General features: G+C 33.2%; 1 protein-coding gene across 7 annotated transcripts in view; it reads left to right on the top strand.

Moving 5' to 3' along the window:
• The window catches only part of CACNA2D1 (calcium voltage-gated channel auxiliary subunit alpha2delta 1), a 524,891-nt gene that overhangs the window by 468,084 nt on the left and 41,835 nt on the right, over window positions 1-14,972 (top strand). For 3 of the 7 annotated variants that reach the window (XM_005890243.3, XM_070369702.1, XM_070369708.1), the window contains 5 exons: window positions 2,213-2,284; window positions 3,567-3,638; window positions 6,744-6,805; window positions 12,973-13,049; window positions 14,317-14,337. In XM_005890243.3, the coding sequence (XP_005890305.2) occupies window positions 2,213-2,284; window positions 3,567-3,638; window positions 6,744-6,805; window positions 12,973-13,049; window positions 14,317-14,337 (304 nt within the window). The remainder of the gene's footprint in view (window positions 1-2,212; window positions 2,285-3,566; window positions 3,639-6,743; window positions 6,806-12,972; window positions 13,050-14,316; window positions 14,338-14,972) is intronic. The other 4 variants (XM_070369706.1, XM_070369703.1, XM_070369704.1 and 1 more) reach the window with 3 other exon arrangements.

The raw sequence follows: 14,972 nt of genomic DNA, 5'->3' as shown, positions 1-14,972 counted from the left end.
CTTCTAGCTCTAAAATTCTGTAACAATCTGAATTTCATGTTGCTGTGTCAATCTTCATATCTTTTATGGTTCCTCTACAGTTAAAATTTGCCTTTTCTTGATTTATTAAACTGTTTTATGTTACTCCTTTTGCATGTTTCTTTTTGTGTATTACCTTAAATTATACTCATTGCAGTCATGTGCATTTTAGCGAACTTTTAGTTTTGCGATACTTTTAAATATTGCATGTAGATATTGTGATATAATTTAAAAAAAAAACAACCTGGAAAATGGTTTATTTTTGTTTTAAGGAAACTTTAAATGGCAAACTAGCAACCACACAAGACTTCTAAATTTAGAAAATATTTTTTGAACTATGTAGTATTTTTAATAATGCTGTTAATTATTTCAATTTAAAATTTAAGAACATTACATTCTGCCTTTTATTTTAGTTCCACAAATAGTATTAATCATTTTATTAGTTGATATTTAAATTTTTCAAATGAGGATTGTTGGATATTTAAAACATTTTAAAATATTTGAAAAATGAAAAATATTAAATAATGAAAGTGTTGGGAACGCAGGGACTGGATTCAGTTCTCATGCGTCTCTTGGTTCTTTTCGATATGAGTCTGCTTTTGAATTTTTCTGTCACTTTACTTGTGATGAGTCTTTTAAAAACTGGTCAGCCAGATTGCCATATACAAAGTACAAGTGGTGCGTTGACATTTTTCTTTTATGATTTCCTTTTCCTTTCTGTGTCTTTATATGTTGGATTGGGACATGATCTTCATATTGCCAATTCTTCCTGATAATGCCTCCTCCATGCATGCTGTTTGGGTCTGGTCATGCTATGCATTATCCATTGCATGTAAGATGATATTCTTATTTATGTTTATATTTTATCATTTTATTTTGACTTTGTTTTGCAGTGAGTTGAAATTGTCATGCTGATAGGGTGTTTGTGTAAAGATAATTTATTTCATATGACTTTAAGTAAGGAATTTAGAATAACTGTCAACTTTAGAGTCTCCTTTTGATAGAAATGTGTACAATTTCATATTTTAAGCAAAGGACTAGAATTATTTTCAATGCTGATTTTTATTTTCTTCTTCAGAAACATGTTACTTTTCAAAAGGGTATTTACTTCCAAACCAGTAAAATGCTGCCTAAAAAAAAATCAGTATTTTAACCTGTTGAACAATCCAATACTTATTTTCAATAGTCTAGAACCTTCTGAATTTAGATATCAGTTTCATAAGCAGTGAATTTTTTTTTAATAGACATGCCAGGCACAGTTTGTTTTCGTTTTTTTTCTTTTTTTCTTTAAGAATTCCCATTCATTAAAACCCATGGGAATTATATATTTTTCATTATTTAAATGGAATTACTCCCTAAAGGCATTTCTGTCATTATTATAAAATGAATATATGCTATGTATATTGTGTTATTCAGCATTTGATATAAATATTTAACTTTAATATATTTCATGTTTGGCATTGTCTTTGGTAGTCAGCATTTGTAAAACAGTGTTTAAAATAATGATGATTCAAATATATTTTAGAAGAGACTGTGAGGCTGTAATTTTTTAACTTCCAGTGACCTTCCACTAATATGGCATAATTTGTGTTTATTACTTCTATCTAATTAGTTATAACATATTGATGGTATCTAATTTAGTAAACATTAAAATCCAGTTTCTAAATTTTTAAAGTTGTAAAATTTTAGACATGTATTATGATTTTATGTTCTAGTGAACTTTGAAATTCTACTACAACATGTTGCATTACTAGTGTTACAAGAGAATAGTATATGTTTCTTTATCAAATATTTTGAGGTCCTTACTTTATGATTAAGAAAAATTTTTTAAATGTCACGTGGTCATTTCACATCCTGATTAAAGAAAAAAAAGCTGTAAGTGGATCTTCAGAAGTCATATTCCCACAGGATTTGTGATTATAAATGTCCCGTCTAACACAGGACTCAAAATATAAGTATCTTCAGTTGGTGATAATCAGAATTTGCCACAATTAAGGCTCAAATTCCTAGCCTACTTATTATAATTTTAAAATATATATGAAAGAATCTACATTTATACAATTATTTAGTCAGCTTTTTCATATAACTTAGGTAAGTAACTTTTATGGAATTAATTATATATTTAAATATCCCTTGAATTATTCTCTATACAGCATTTTACAATGTCCTATATGCTTAATTGTTCTCTGTGTAGAACCCCAAATCTCAGGAGCCAGTAACTTTGGATTTCCTTGATGCAGAATTAGAGAACGATATTAAAGTGGAGGTAAGTGCAGTTGGCCTGAACAACACCCTCCTATCAGATGCTGGGATTCTTCCAGTCCACAGGATTTGTTGAGCATTTTCATGTGTTGGTTCTCTCTTTGGACTATATGCACAAAGATGACTGTCTTTTGTCTTTAAAAATTTCCAGATCCTAGGCTCTCTGATCCAAAAGATCATATGAAAAGGAATAAATATTTAAAATTGGGTGTGACCTTAGTTTTTTCTTTCTTTTTCCTTCCACAGGTAGAGTTGTGTATTTCAATACAAATATAACTTGTAAATTTCAATTAAAAAAACATAGGGAGGAGGATGTTGCCATAGAATTGAAAGAAAATTTTCAGAGAATTTAACCACTCAATAAGCAACATGAGGAAAGAAGCTGCCATGTTTTTCTTAGTACTCTATTTCAGAAAATTTCTATTTTCTTTCAAAACCAACATTGCATGCCACTTCCTCTGAGAGGACCTGCCATAATAATAAAGTGAAAAGTGAAAGTGTTAGTCGCTCAGTTGTGTCCAACTCTTTGCAACCCTATGGACTATAGCCTACCAGGCTGCTCTGTCCGTGGGATTCTCCAGGCAAGAATACTGGAGTGGGTTGGCATTTCCTTCTCCAGGGGATCTTCCCGACCCAGGGATAGAACCCAGGTCTCCTGCATTGCAGGCAGATTCTTTACCATCTGAGCTACCAGGGAAGCCCTCCATAATAATAAAGATAATTATTAATAATAACACGTATTGAGTATGTGATATGTGTCAGTCATGGCTTTTCAAGAGCTTCTGAAATAGGTTCATTGTTTTTGTTGTTATTACTACTATTATTATTATGTCTGTTGTACCGATGATCTATTTGAGGTACAAGACGTTACATAACTTATCTCCAGTTACTCAGCTATTAATAGTAAGTAGCAGAACCAGAATTTGAACCCGGCTTTCATGTGCCAGAGCAGAGATTTCTCAGATTCTTTCAAGTGGATTAACTCTGTCTCTTATCTATTCAAAGACTCTCGTATTTCTTTTACAGTTTGTCACACATTTGTACTTGCTTTCCACATTTTACACATTTACTCCCTCAGTGTAGAACGATAAAGTCTATTTATTACAATTACCTTAGACTGAGGCTTCATGCTGGGATATTTTAGGTAAACAATGAATATCTGTTGTAAAGTATTCTGACAGGATGACCTAAAATAACAATAATGCAGTAACTTTTAAAAAGAATATTTCCACACTTGGTTGGTCTGTTGAGTGTCTGCATAAAGTAACTGTTTCAATTTCCCTTAGATTCGAAATAAAATGATAGATGGAGAAAGCGGAGAAAAAACATTCAGGACTCTGGTTAAATCTCAAGATGAGGTAAGAATTAAGCCAGATTTATTCTTAAATAAAATGTATATATTAATAATAATAATTGACATTAGTGGTCAGTTTGATCTAGTAAAACAATATTTATTTATCAAACAGATGTTTCTAGTAAACAGATTTATTTAAAACACTCCTTGCTGGAGGGATATTTTCAGTAAGATTTTAAAATCTGAAACGTTTATAAAATAATGTTGCTATAGGTTTCTTAATGTATTCTTATATCACTAATAATATATTTTTGAAAATTACATTTTTAAGAATTTTATTGAAGCATAGTTGATTTACAATATGTTTCAAGTATATAGCATAGTGTTTCAGCTATACATACATATGCTAAGTTGCTTCAGTCGTGTCCGACTCTGTGCGACCCCATAGATGGCATCCCACCAGGCTCCCCCGTCCCTGGGATTCTCCAGGCAGGAACACTAGAGTGGGTTGCCATTTCCTTCTCCAGTGGATGAAAGTGAAAAGTGAAAGTGAAGTCGCTCAGTCGTGTCCGACTCTTAGCGACCCCATGGACTGCAGCCCACCAGGCTCCTCTGCCCATGGGATTTTCCAGGCAAGAGTACTGGAGTGGGGTGCCATTGCCTTCTCCGATACATACATATACATACATACATATTCTTTTTAGATACTTTTCCTTTTAGGTTATTACATAACGTTGAATATAGTTCCCTGTGCTCTACAGTAGGTCCTTGTTGGTTTTCAAAAATAGTATTTTATGTCTCCATTTTTTCTATCACAATAAGAAATAGAACACACAATATAATGTCCTGCCTGCCATGTTCTTTTAGGCCATTTCAGTCATACAATTTGAAGTCAGTACTTAATAGCTGTATGTTTTGTATGGCTTGTGTATGCAGATGTTTTAATTGTTGAGTTACATATATTAATTTTTTTCATTACTTGTTTACTTGTATCTGGCTGGGTTTATTTTCTTTTACTCTTTCTGTATGATTGCCCTGCATTTAAATCTGAAATTAAATCGAGAAAACATAGCTACCACTTTAAAATCACTGGTACAACCATGTAATGCTTGTATTGTTTTATAATGACGTTGGGAAGTTCCTTGTGTATTGAAAGTGTGTCTCTCCATTATCAGTCACATGGGGATATGTGTTTGTATATTTGGGTATTTGAAAAATACATAGAGCCCACAAGCTTTTGAGCCTAGACATTTAATTTAAGCTTTTATGTATAATGTAAGTCTTATTTCCTCATAATCTCATCCATTTTAAGTGTAACAATTCTCCTGAGTTTGTTAAATCCATTTTAAGTGTAACAAATCTCCTGAATCTGAATCAGCAGAATTTTTTCCCTAAGATGAAGCCGGGATCCAAACATATAACTTCATCAGCACCTGCCCTTTCTCACTTTAATCAGGAGTCCCTGTTACCAGAACACAAGGGGGACACATCAGTGTCAGTCTTGAGATTTGAAATGTCAGCTCTGTTTACTTAGACTTTAGCCATGCTGTTTATACCTTCACTTTTCTGAAAGAAGAGCTAAACCATTCAGCAGTTCTGCCACTTCTCTCTGTTGATCTGCCAAAAAGAACTCTTTGACCTGTACCTTCTTTTTTTCAACGTATAAATCCATTTTGTTTCTATTAAGTCACTTTTTAATTTTTCTCCTCCAACTTACTGTAAATTCTTTTTTTTTTTTTTGACCAATATCCCTCCATAGACTTTTCGTATTAATTACCTTGAATAAAGTGGTGTCTTGTGTCTTTATTTCTCTAATCTGATACGGTTTTTGATACTCTTTTTTTTTTTTTAATATCTTGTAGAACAATACTAGTTTGCCCTGGTTTTTTAGGAGTAATATTAAATACATAAACTTTTTTTTAATTATTCTTTTAGGAATGTTATGAGTCCAGAAACTTCCTGTGCGTTTCCTGTCCTCTCTCCCCCATCTTCCACACACATAAATAAAGCCATGGGGATATTTGATTAATAAAACAACATTGTGTGGTTGTTAGAAAATAAACTTGGAATCATGCATTTTCCTTCATCCTGCTAGTTAAAGTCCTCTTGAAGATTAATTTTCCAAATCAGTAAATTGTGGAAAAGAATAGTATTTCATTTACTCCAGGGGCTTGACTAAATGAGACAAGGACTGAAAAATGTTTTGTGTATTGCCTAATATCAAGTAATAACTTTAGTGAATATTATTGTTCTGCTGAGGATGATGACACTGGAGATAACTGAAAATATTAAAAGATGCTTATGTATCATCACTGAATCTAATAGAAGAAGGAATGATAATTTCTTTACTACCCTTCAATAGCTACATAAGAAAGATTCAATATATATGAAATCATTTAGCTCTTTCTTCCTTTCCCTGGTGGATATAGTTGTTTTTCTAACCTTCAAAAATATTAAGTAATTAGAATCTAAGATAAATACTGTAATAATACCTTAATAAGAACTGCTACTGCTAATCCTGCTGTTTAGTCACTCAGTTGTGTCTAACTGCAAACTTATGGACTGTAGTCTGCCAGGCTCCTCTGTCCACAGGATTCTCCAGGCAAGAATTACTGGAGTGGATGGTCATTTCCTTCCCTAGGGTATCTTCCTGAAGCAGGGATGGAACCTGTGTCTCCTGCTTGGCAGGCAGATGTTTACCACTGAGCCACATGGGAAGCCCTAATCATAAGAGTAATATGCTAATCATACATTTGGATCTAGACACTGCATTAAATTCCTGATATTACCAATTTATTTTAAACATACTTTACTATGGAAAAACCTGAGTGTTATGTAACATTTCAATCATGTTTCATTATTAAAATTTATTTTTCTAAGAAATGTTTTTAAAGTTTTGATGTTAGTAATTTCATTAATTACTGATTTTAAATTAAGATTTTCCACTTACATGTCCTTAAAATTGATCATGTGGGTACTTTTTTTCCTAAAATTTTGCTTTACACACACACATAACAAAATAAATAATTATAGAGTGGAATAGATCAGACATTTGTGAAGAAGGGTATTGAATCACCACTGAATTTATAAATAGAGCCTAATGTTCTGCTGTTCTTATAAATTAACATAGGATAAAAAGTGATCATAATCAAGTCCAACTCTTTTTTAGAGATATATTGACAAAGGAAACAGGACATATACATGGACTCCTGTCAATGGCACAGATTACAGGTAATTAACCATATTTATATGTGTGCTTATAAAAAATATTCAGTTCAGTATCTTTTAACTATTTTTAGTATCTGTTTTTCCAGTGGATGAATATTGTTTTTATATATTCTCAAGCTGTTCTCAATGTAATTAAAATAGAAATATTATCCTTTCCAACATTAAAATGCATTAAAATTATACATTATTTTCAAAATGGGTAAAATGGGGGAAAGCTGGAAATATAAAATTTAGAAATGAAAATTTGTATGATATACATATATTTGATATTTTGTATATTTATGTTAGTAACAGTTGACAAAATCCCGTTACTTTGTAGTCATGACCTCCACTGACTTCCTCATTAAATTATTATGTAGTTTACAGTACTTAAATTTAGGCTGCAAATTAACTTAAAACTTCTCACATCATCATATAATCTAATATAAAATGCTCAACTGATATAATTTAACCCCATGAGTAGAAATTCTGTAATATACTGATTCTTGCAGTTGACTGGACTTTGAAAAACTGGACAGACTAATACCCTAAAATTTCTTGGAAATTCTTCATTCTTCAACACTTGCTGAGCATTTTCTTTGCTTGCTCTAACTTTAAAGTCACCTCTTTCCCTGTGGTCCTGCTTCCTACAGCCTCGTAATACTGAAGCTGATACGATTACGTCCTGCTTATCCATTCTCTCTTCCTCCTCCATCACATCCCCACCTTTGGATTTCATGTCACCAGACAATACCACCTACCATTCCTCCCTTTAAAGAGTCATCCCCTTCTCATTTCCGGGATTTTGATTCCTGGGCTGGTTGCCACCCTCTCCTCCATTCATGTGGATCACTGTTTCTCAAACTATTTGGGACATAACCACAGTTATTAAAAAAAAATGTTTACTAAAATAAACACTAAAAGATGAAAAGTCAAGTGGACAACAATTTTTATTGGACTTCATAGACATAAAATTAGTCTGTCAGATTACTATAAAAATTTCTAAATGCTTACTCTCATTTTCTATATTTAACTATTCATGACCTGGTAATGGGTAGTTTGCAAAGGGACCAGGTTCCCTGGACATACTTTGAATACCACTGGCATAGATGATTTTCCTGGTGCCTGGACTCGGTTTTTCTGTCTCCTTCTCTCTGATGATCTTGTCAATCCCATCTTAGCTAGCTGCTTCAAAGTCATGTCCTGCAACTCTAACATTCAGACTTCAAGTCCTTCATAGTCTTAATCTGAGGTGTTTTTTTTTTTTAATCCAACTGTCAGATGACTACATTTTAGCTTTCCATCCCCTCCTTCTGATAGCCTAACTGCAGCAATCCTTTGACTCAGTTGAGACCTGAAATCCATCAACTCCTGAGACCTTTCATTGTCCTTGTCTTCCTCATGTGCGTGTACCTGTTATTTCAGCATAAATTCATTGGATCTTATGTTCTCTCATAAAATGCCATCAACTCGTACTCAAGTATAGCAAAGAGTAGTTTGACCAATTTCAATCCTAGTTAAATTATTACCAGTACCACCCAGCATTGGCACAGCTACAGATGGGGAAAATAAAATATTCCTTGACTGATAATGTCTAAAACCTCTAAACCTCAAGTAGACTTTTGTCGCGCCTTTTGATCTCAATAGTCCAATAAATTTAGGAGGCTTCTAGATGACTTTTGATAGCTTCACTCCTCAAACCCATCTCTTTCCCATCCATTTTCTCTGTTGATCTGAACCTCTATTTTTCTCAGTGAAATAGGAAGCAATCAAAAGAGACCTTCTACCACCATAGAACATAACTACTAGCATCTGTTTCTCCATCTCCTATCTATTTCTTTTCACAACACAAGGGTCATATTTCACAAGAGTCATAGTATTAATACTTGAGTTGTATTGTTTCATTTATCTATCCACAATACTCCAATAATTTGCTGTCTTAATATTTATAAAATGTAAGGTTCGCCACAGCCACTAGAAGCCTTACAGCATATGACTTCATTTACCATCAGTCATCTGAAGTTGTCGTCTCAGATTCTTCGCTGAACCACCTTCATCTCCATCCTCCTTGCTGCGCCTCATAAACCTGGAACCACTCTGCCCCAGGACCTTTGCACCTAACTTACTTCTCTGAGGATGTAAAGTGCCTCATCATTTCACATTATATATATGTGTGTACATATATATATATGTACATTATATATATGTGTATATATATACATGTATATATGAAGCATATATAAAGAAATTTTTTCTACTGTTTATTGTCTCCCCCTCACTGTTAAGTTCTAAGAAAGCAACATTCTAAGACTGTTAAATTCTGAGATTATAAGATTGTTGCCTGCTTCGTTTACTTTTGAATCCTCAGATTATAAGACAGGGGCACACAGTAGACATTCTATATATCTTTAGACAGTTAAGTAGATTTTCAACTTGTTTCTTTCTGTCGAATTCAAATAATAGTGTCCAAACTTCCATTGAAATATTCAAATATGAAGGATTCTTTGACTACATATTAATGTATGATTAATATGTAGCCCAATTAATAGGCTGTGGCAGACTCAACCATTCATTTCCTAATAAAACCAAACTATATTCCTCCTGCCTCTGTCTCAGAGCATACGCCTGACTTTGCCGGAGAATCTAGAGTGCTGGGCTTCTCTTAAAGCTGTAATACTATCACAGGGGACCATTGCCTTTTCTGTTGCTAGGATGGCATGCAGACTCAATCTAGAAGAGGAGCCCATGGATAGTAATGTCATGATACACCACTACATGCCAATATTTCTCCATTGTTTTAGTTTTTCCCATAATTTTGAATCTACTGAAAAATACCAGTATGACTGTTTTACTTGTATGTATCTCTTGGTTTCTCTCATTGCTATTAGGCATTTCTTTATACATATACCATCTTTATGTATCAGTATATACATAGGTCATTTTTTTTCCTTCCTCTTTCATGGTTATTGCCAGCTTGATATTTTTATTTTATTTTATTTTATTTTTAAACTTTACAATAACTTGACAAAGGGTGTAATAGCCAAGAGGAAATCTGGGAGTCCTGTCTCTTTAGAGATGACTTCATGATAGGAATGTGCTCTTTGCCTCTGTTGGTTAGACAAATAAATTCCAAGTTAGAAAAATGGTTTCTTTTTGACCCTGACAGTGAGTCATTCTGATGGTTGGTCCTACTGCAGTCATAATTACACTCTGGGGGAATTTAAAATTATTATCCTTAAATGTTTTTAATAATCTCACAAATGTCTCTGATATTCCTCCCCTTCCCCTCCCACCCCGAGTCATAACTCAGGTAACCAGATTAATGTTCTTTTCTTCAGTTCTGAGTATTTCTCTCCTTGTTCACAGAACTTTAGTCTCTTTCCATTTTCATTCGAGTTCAGACTTACAGGCTTGAAATTCACATCACGCATCTCTAGCCTAACCTTTCTGCCCTGTCATTTGCCCCACCATCCTCCCCACAGTAACCGCTATTCTCTGAACAAGCCTCAACTTCATCATCTTTGCATGTTTTCTTCACACAGTCCCTTCACAAATCTATAACTTTGGGACAGATTGAATTTATTTTCATTGTAAGTACTCCCTTGAATCTCTGTGCAAAGAAATTCACAAATAACAAAGTAGAACAAAACATTACATCTAAATTGAAAAAAGTGGAAGTGTTTTTATGTAATGTATGAGATACCAAATTTTACTTAGTGATTTCTGTCTCCTTAAGCTTTGATATAACTTGATATAACATATTTTGAAGTATAGAAATTATTTTAATAGAATATTTTCTTTTTAATGAAGAGTGATTTTATGGTGATATAAATGATGGAATAGAAAAGTGTGCTATATTCCATTTAACTATGTTAACCATGTTTTTGGGAGTTGCAAAAATATTGCTTGGGCTGTACCATCCATCTGGTGCCCACTGCCTTTATTAGATTTTAATCCCTTGGAGAAAATAAAGCAGCCTTAGTCAATTGGTTTTATATGGAGAAATACAACAAAGACTGCATATGGCAGCATCATTGACTTGGAATGTTGATTAAAGATCTTATCGGCTATAGGTTGAAAAAATAACTATTGCCTCAAGACAAAAAACCATTATGTGTAACTATATGTTTCTATAAAATATAGATATTATTAATAATAGCAACTTGAGACTTGCAGGCCAATAAAATGTATATATGATATGTCAATTTTAAAATTTCTACTGTGTTCCTCATGGGTTTCCACACTAATTTTTATGGTACGTGAGCTGTAACCCAAGCTTGCAGTGTGACACTGTAGCAGCCACATGATATATTGTTATCAGTTTTAATTTGAAGTTTCTCTTAGTAATAAATGCTGATGGGGCATTAAAATGTCGTAATTTCCCTTGAGAGGAATTTGTGGGAGACAATCTTCAAATGCTCACTAATTCTGTGCTACATTTTATAAATGGCAAGTGAATCATGAAAGGTCATCTTACTTTCAGACTAATTGCACTGTTTTTTTTTTTTTTAATTTTAATCTCTTCTACTTTAAAGGAAGTTACCTTTAAAATGAATGTAGAGATTTTCATTAGATCTACATAACATTTTGTTTCTCTGACCTTTACCCATAAGGGAAGTCTATGAATTACTTAATGATGGAGAAAGATTTGGGAATTGGAGGTAACAAGCATCCAATTATTTTGCTATCTTGACTGCATAATTAAACTGTAGCAAATCAGCCCTTGCTTTTTTCCTCTTCATGGAATAAATTTTTAACATATATTCATGAGAAGAAAAACCTGGAATTTTATATTTTGTCCTGTTCAATATTGTTCGTTAAAAATGCATAATGGGATTACAGTTTGGACATCTGTATTCAGAACCTGGGAAACATGAGGCTTGAGTGATGTAAAAGATGATCTTCTACAAATACCTAGAAATCTCAGAAGCCTAGAAATGGACACATTTTTCTGTATTGCTAAATTAGGGGTTAAATTGTAAAAATGAATCTGAACAACTCAATTGGTGACTTTAATCAAGCATCACTTTTTTAAAATTTTTAAATAATAGTTTAATTGGGAATCTTAAGAGATTACCTCATTTTTGGCATTAGTTTCCTTCTGTATTCAAAGGATAGCAAAGGTCATTTGCAACTGTAAGTATGGATAAGGAATAATTATGTTCTGCACATGTGTGTCAGCCATTGTGAGAGTAGAAGAATTGCATGTATGCAATTGTTACTGGAAACTGCATAATATTATGATTTTTTAAAACAATTCTTGTGTGTATGTTCATTAATTGGCATCTTCAAAATGAGTTGGGTTATCTGCCTGTCTGTGTGTTAATTTTTACAGTCATATTAAGACAAGGTTGGACGACAGGCTTGACAGTCTTTGTGTCTAAAATGTTCTGAATCTTGCTTAAAATTTGCACTGGAAATTGCCTTCAATGTGTATATCTACCACAAGACTAGAGTAGTCCCGTGGCTCTTGTAAACTATAAAAATCACGATGTTTCTCCTATTGTACCTCATAACAATCTACCAAATGATATGGGATATCCACATTTAATGAATTTGAAATAAATACAGTTACACTGTTGGATAAGAACCAATGGGATGCAAAGGAATCTGAATTTCCCCTTCAAAAGACACAGGGGAAATTGCAAAGAGATGAGTTCGATAATAGTAGGTATTTAATCCTTCAAAAGAAAATATTTCAAATGATTGTGTGCATTGTATAATACTAATAATACTTCTTATATTTGCTATTGTTAATAGTGTACATTTGCTAGCAAGCAGTGTAACGTTATGTATGATTCATTAGGGAGGGTATAGCCAATGTGCATGATGCAATTACTTTGCCTAAACATATCCCTACTATTATGTTTTTTTTCACAAAGTATTTTAATATACTTTTCTGGAAATATAGTATCCATGACATTTTCTTCAGCTCATTTATGGGCACTCTTAGTAGCTAATTTTCCTTGTGTCTATTCTAATTCCCCACAATGTAGAGTACTGGATAACTCTGGATGGCAAAACAAATTAAGTGCCTTATTTGCTGAAAGCATTTTCCTGTCAAAGTAATGTCTTTTCCTTCCCGCGAGGAAGATCTTTGGATTTCCCGTGAACTTGATGTGTCTTTTTTTTTTTAAGTTATGTTTCATTTTTGTTTGTTTGTGTTTATGCTTCTCTTGTTTCTATTGCAGTTTGGCCTTGGTATTACCAACCTACAGTTTTTACTATATAAAAGCCAAAATAGAAGAGACAATAACTCAGGCCAGATGTAAGTACTGTGAAAGTGACTTCAGGGTCTATTTGTTATCTCCTAGTACCAGAGGTTTAAATACGTCTAGACTTTTGAATACCCAAGGCTTATACCTTTTAGTAGGTGTTATTACCAAATCAACAGCAATGATTCTAACCCATTCCAAACATGCAAGGAACAAGAAATATTCTACATGGATAGAATATGAGCAGGTACTCCAGCCTCACCGGCAGTCCCCACCACTCTCCCCTGCCTTGCTTTGTGCTCATAGAATCATTGCGGTGCTGTTGTCCTCTGTTGCTGTTGTTTTAAGGGTCTGCTAACTGGCGCAAAATGTTTCACATAGTCTCTACTCATGGCACTCTGCTAGTAAAGTTTCTATTTTTTTTCTTTCTTTTCTTCTTGTTTTTGCATTCAGAAAAATGATATGCTCCACATCTGCAACATTGTTTGAATAAATTGCACTGGTCTTTGGCTTTGGTTTAGCAATTAACTCCCTTCTAATTATCCAAATTAATGTCTTCAGTAACCTAAATGGATTAATTTTTTAAAACATCATTTGTAATGTGGAGTAATTATTAACACTAGCGCATATTTCAAGTCATTATTAATCTTTGTTTTGGGTGGCTAGATTTAGCAAGGTAAAGTGACCATCATATCCTTTACATATCACTCAAGTATTCCTAACCACCGAAATTTTTCCTGTTATGATAAAGTAAAAAAAAAAATGTGTATATATATACGTATATACTTTTTATATCTGACCTTACAGAAACTGCCGTTTCTTTTGTTTCTATGTCAGTTCTCTTTTTGCTCTCCGCAGTCCTAGTTCTCATTGTAAATTGTAGTAATTTAGACATTTGTATTTCTGCTTTCACTTGATAGATATGATGGTCTGTTAACAACCACTGACTTTGCATGAGCTAGTTCGTCACTTGATAAATGAGGGGATGACTAGTGGGTCTTTGATGATTGGTAAATGCTTCTGTGTATAGGCTAGCATCATTGGGATTGCACTTGAATTAGCCATTTTGCAAAATAGACCCTTGAAATAACCACAGTACAGAGAGGGTGCTCTAGTAGTAATTGACAGGACATACTTTCCAGTCTTCAAAAATATGTGTCTTTTTTTTCCAGAACTACAGCTGTACATAAATAAACCTTTGATCTATGCACAATATTTTTATTCAAGAAAGTCATTGAATAAAATATTGTTTGTGACCCCCTTTGCTTTACCCTCTTTTTTTTTGTTTCCCTGCTTTCTCTTTCTGATGGATTTTCACAGCCAAAAAGGGCAGAATGAAGGGCAAGTATTTTCTTGTTGCTCAATTTCTTTTTCTTTAGTACACTTGACATTTCCACTGGTATTTCCATTCCTATTGGATATTATCCTCTGTGCTTCTCATTTGCTAGATTTTCCTCCATGATCACTCAGACCTTAGTAGCAGAAAAGGGGGAAAGAATATGCTTGTGTTTTCATATATAACCTATTTTACTTTCTGTTTTTTTCTTAAACTTGGATACTTGTGTGTTTATCCTTCCACTTACTAATTCATACTAATATGAAGAATGCCGTTAATTCACTAGGGCATTAATGGGTTTATTGAAATAATTTTATTACAATATTGGTAAAATATTTATGTTGATATTTTAAATTAATACCTCTGGTGTAACGCTGACCTAAGTCGTTTTTTAAAGGATATCTTGGTTACCGTAGGGTTAGTTAGTAAATGGGAAAATTATAGACCTAGCATTATCTTTGATATGACCACTGTAATCCATGTTATGAAATTAAAATTGATTTTATTACTGTGAAGTATTGGGGAATCTTTATGTGTTTCAATTTAGGATGAAAGTCTATGTTTTTCCTTGTTAGGTTATCTTTCTAACGCCTTATTGACATCAAATATCAGGATGCATATTCTGATTCTTATCTAACCC

The sequence above is a fragment of the Bos mutus genome, chromosome 4, assembly GCF_027580195.1.
Source record: "Bos mutus isolate GX-2022 chromosome 4, NWIPB_WYAK_1.1, whole genome shotgun sequence".
In the NCBI taxonomy this organism is placed as follows: domain Eukaryota; kingdom Metazoa; phylum Chordata; class Mammalia; order Artiodactyla; family Bovidae; genus Bos; species Bos mutus.
Note: the sequence above shows the minus strand (reverse complement) of the source record. Positions and strands in the feature narration are given on the sequence as shown.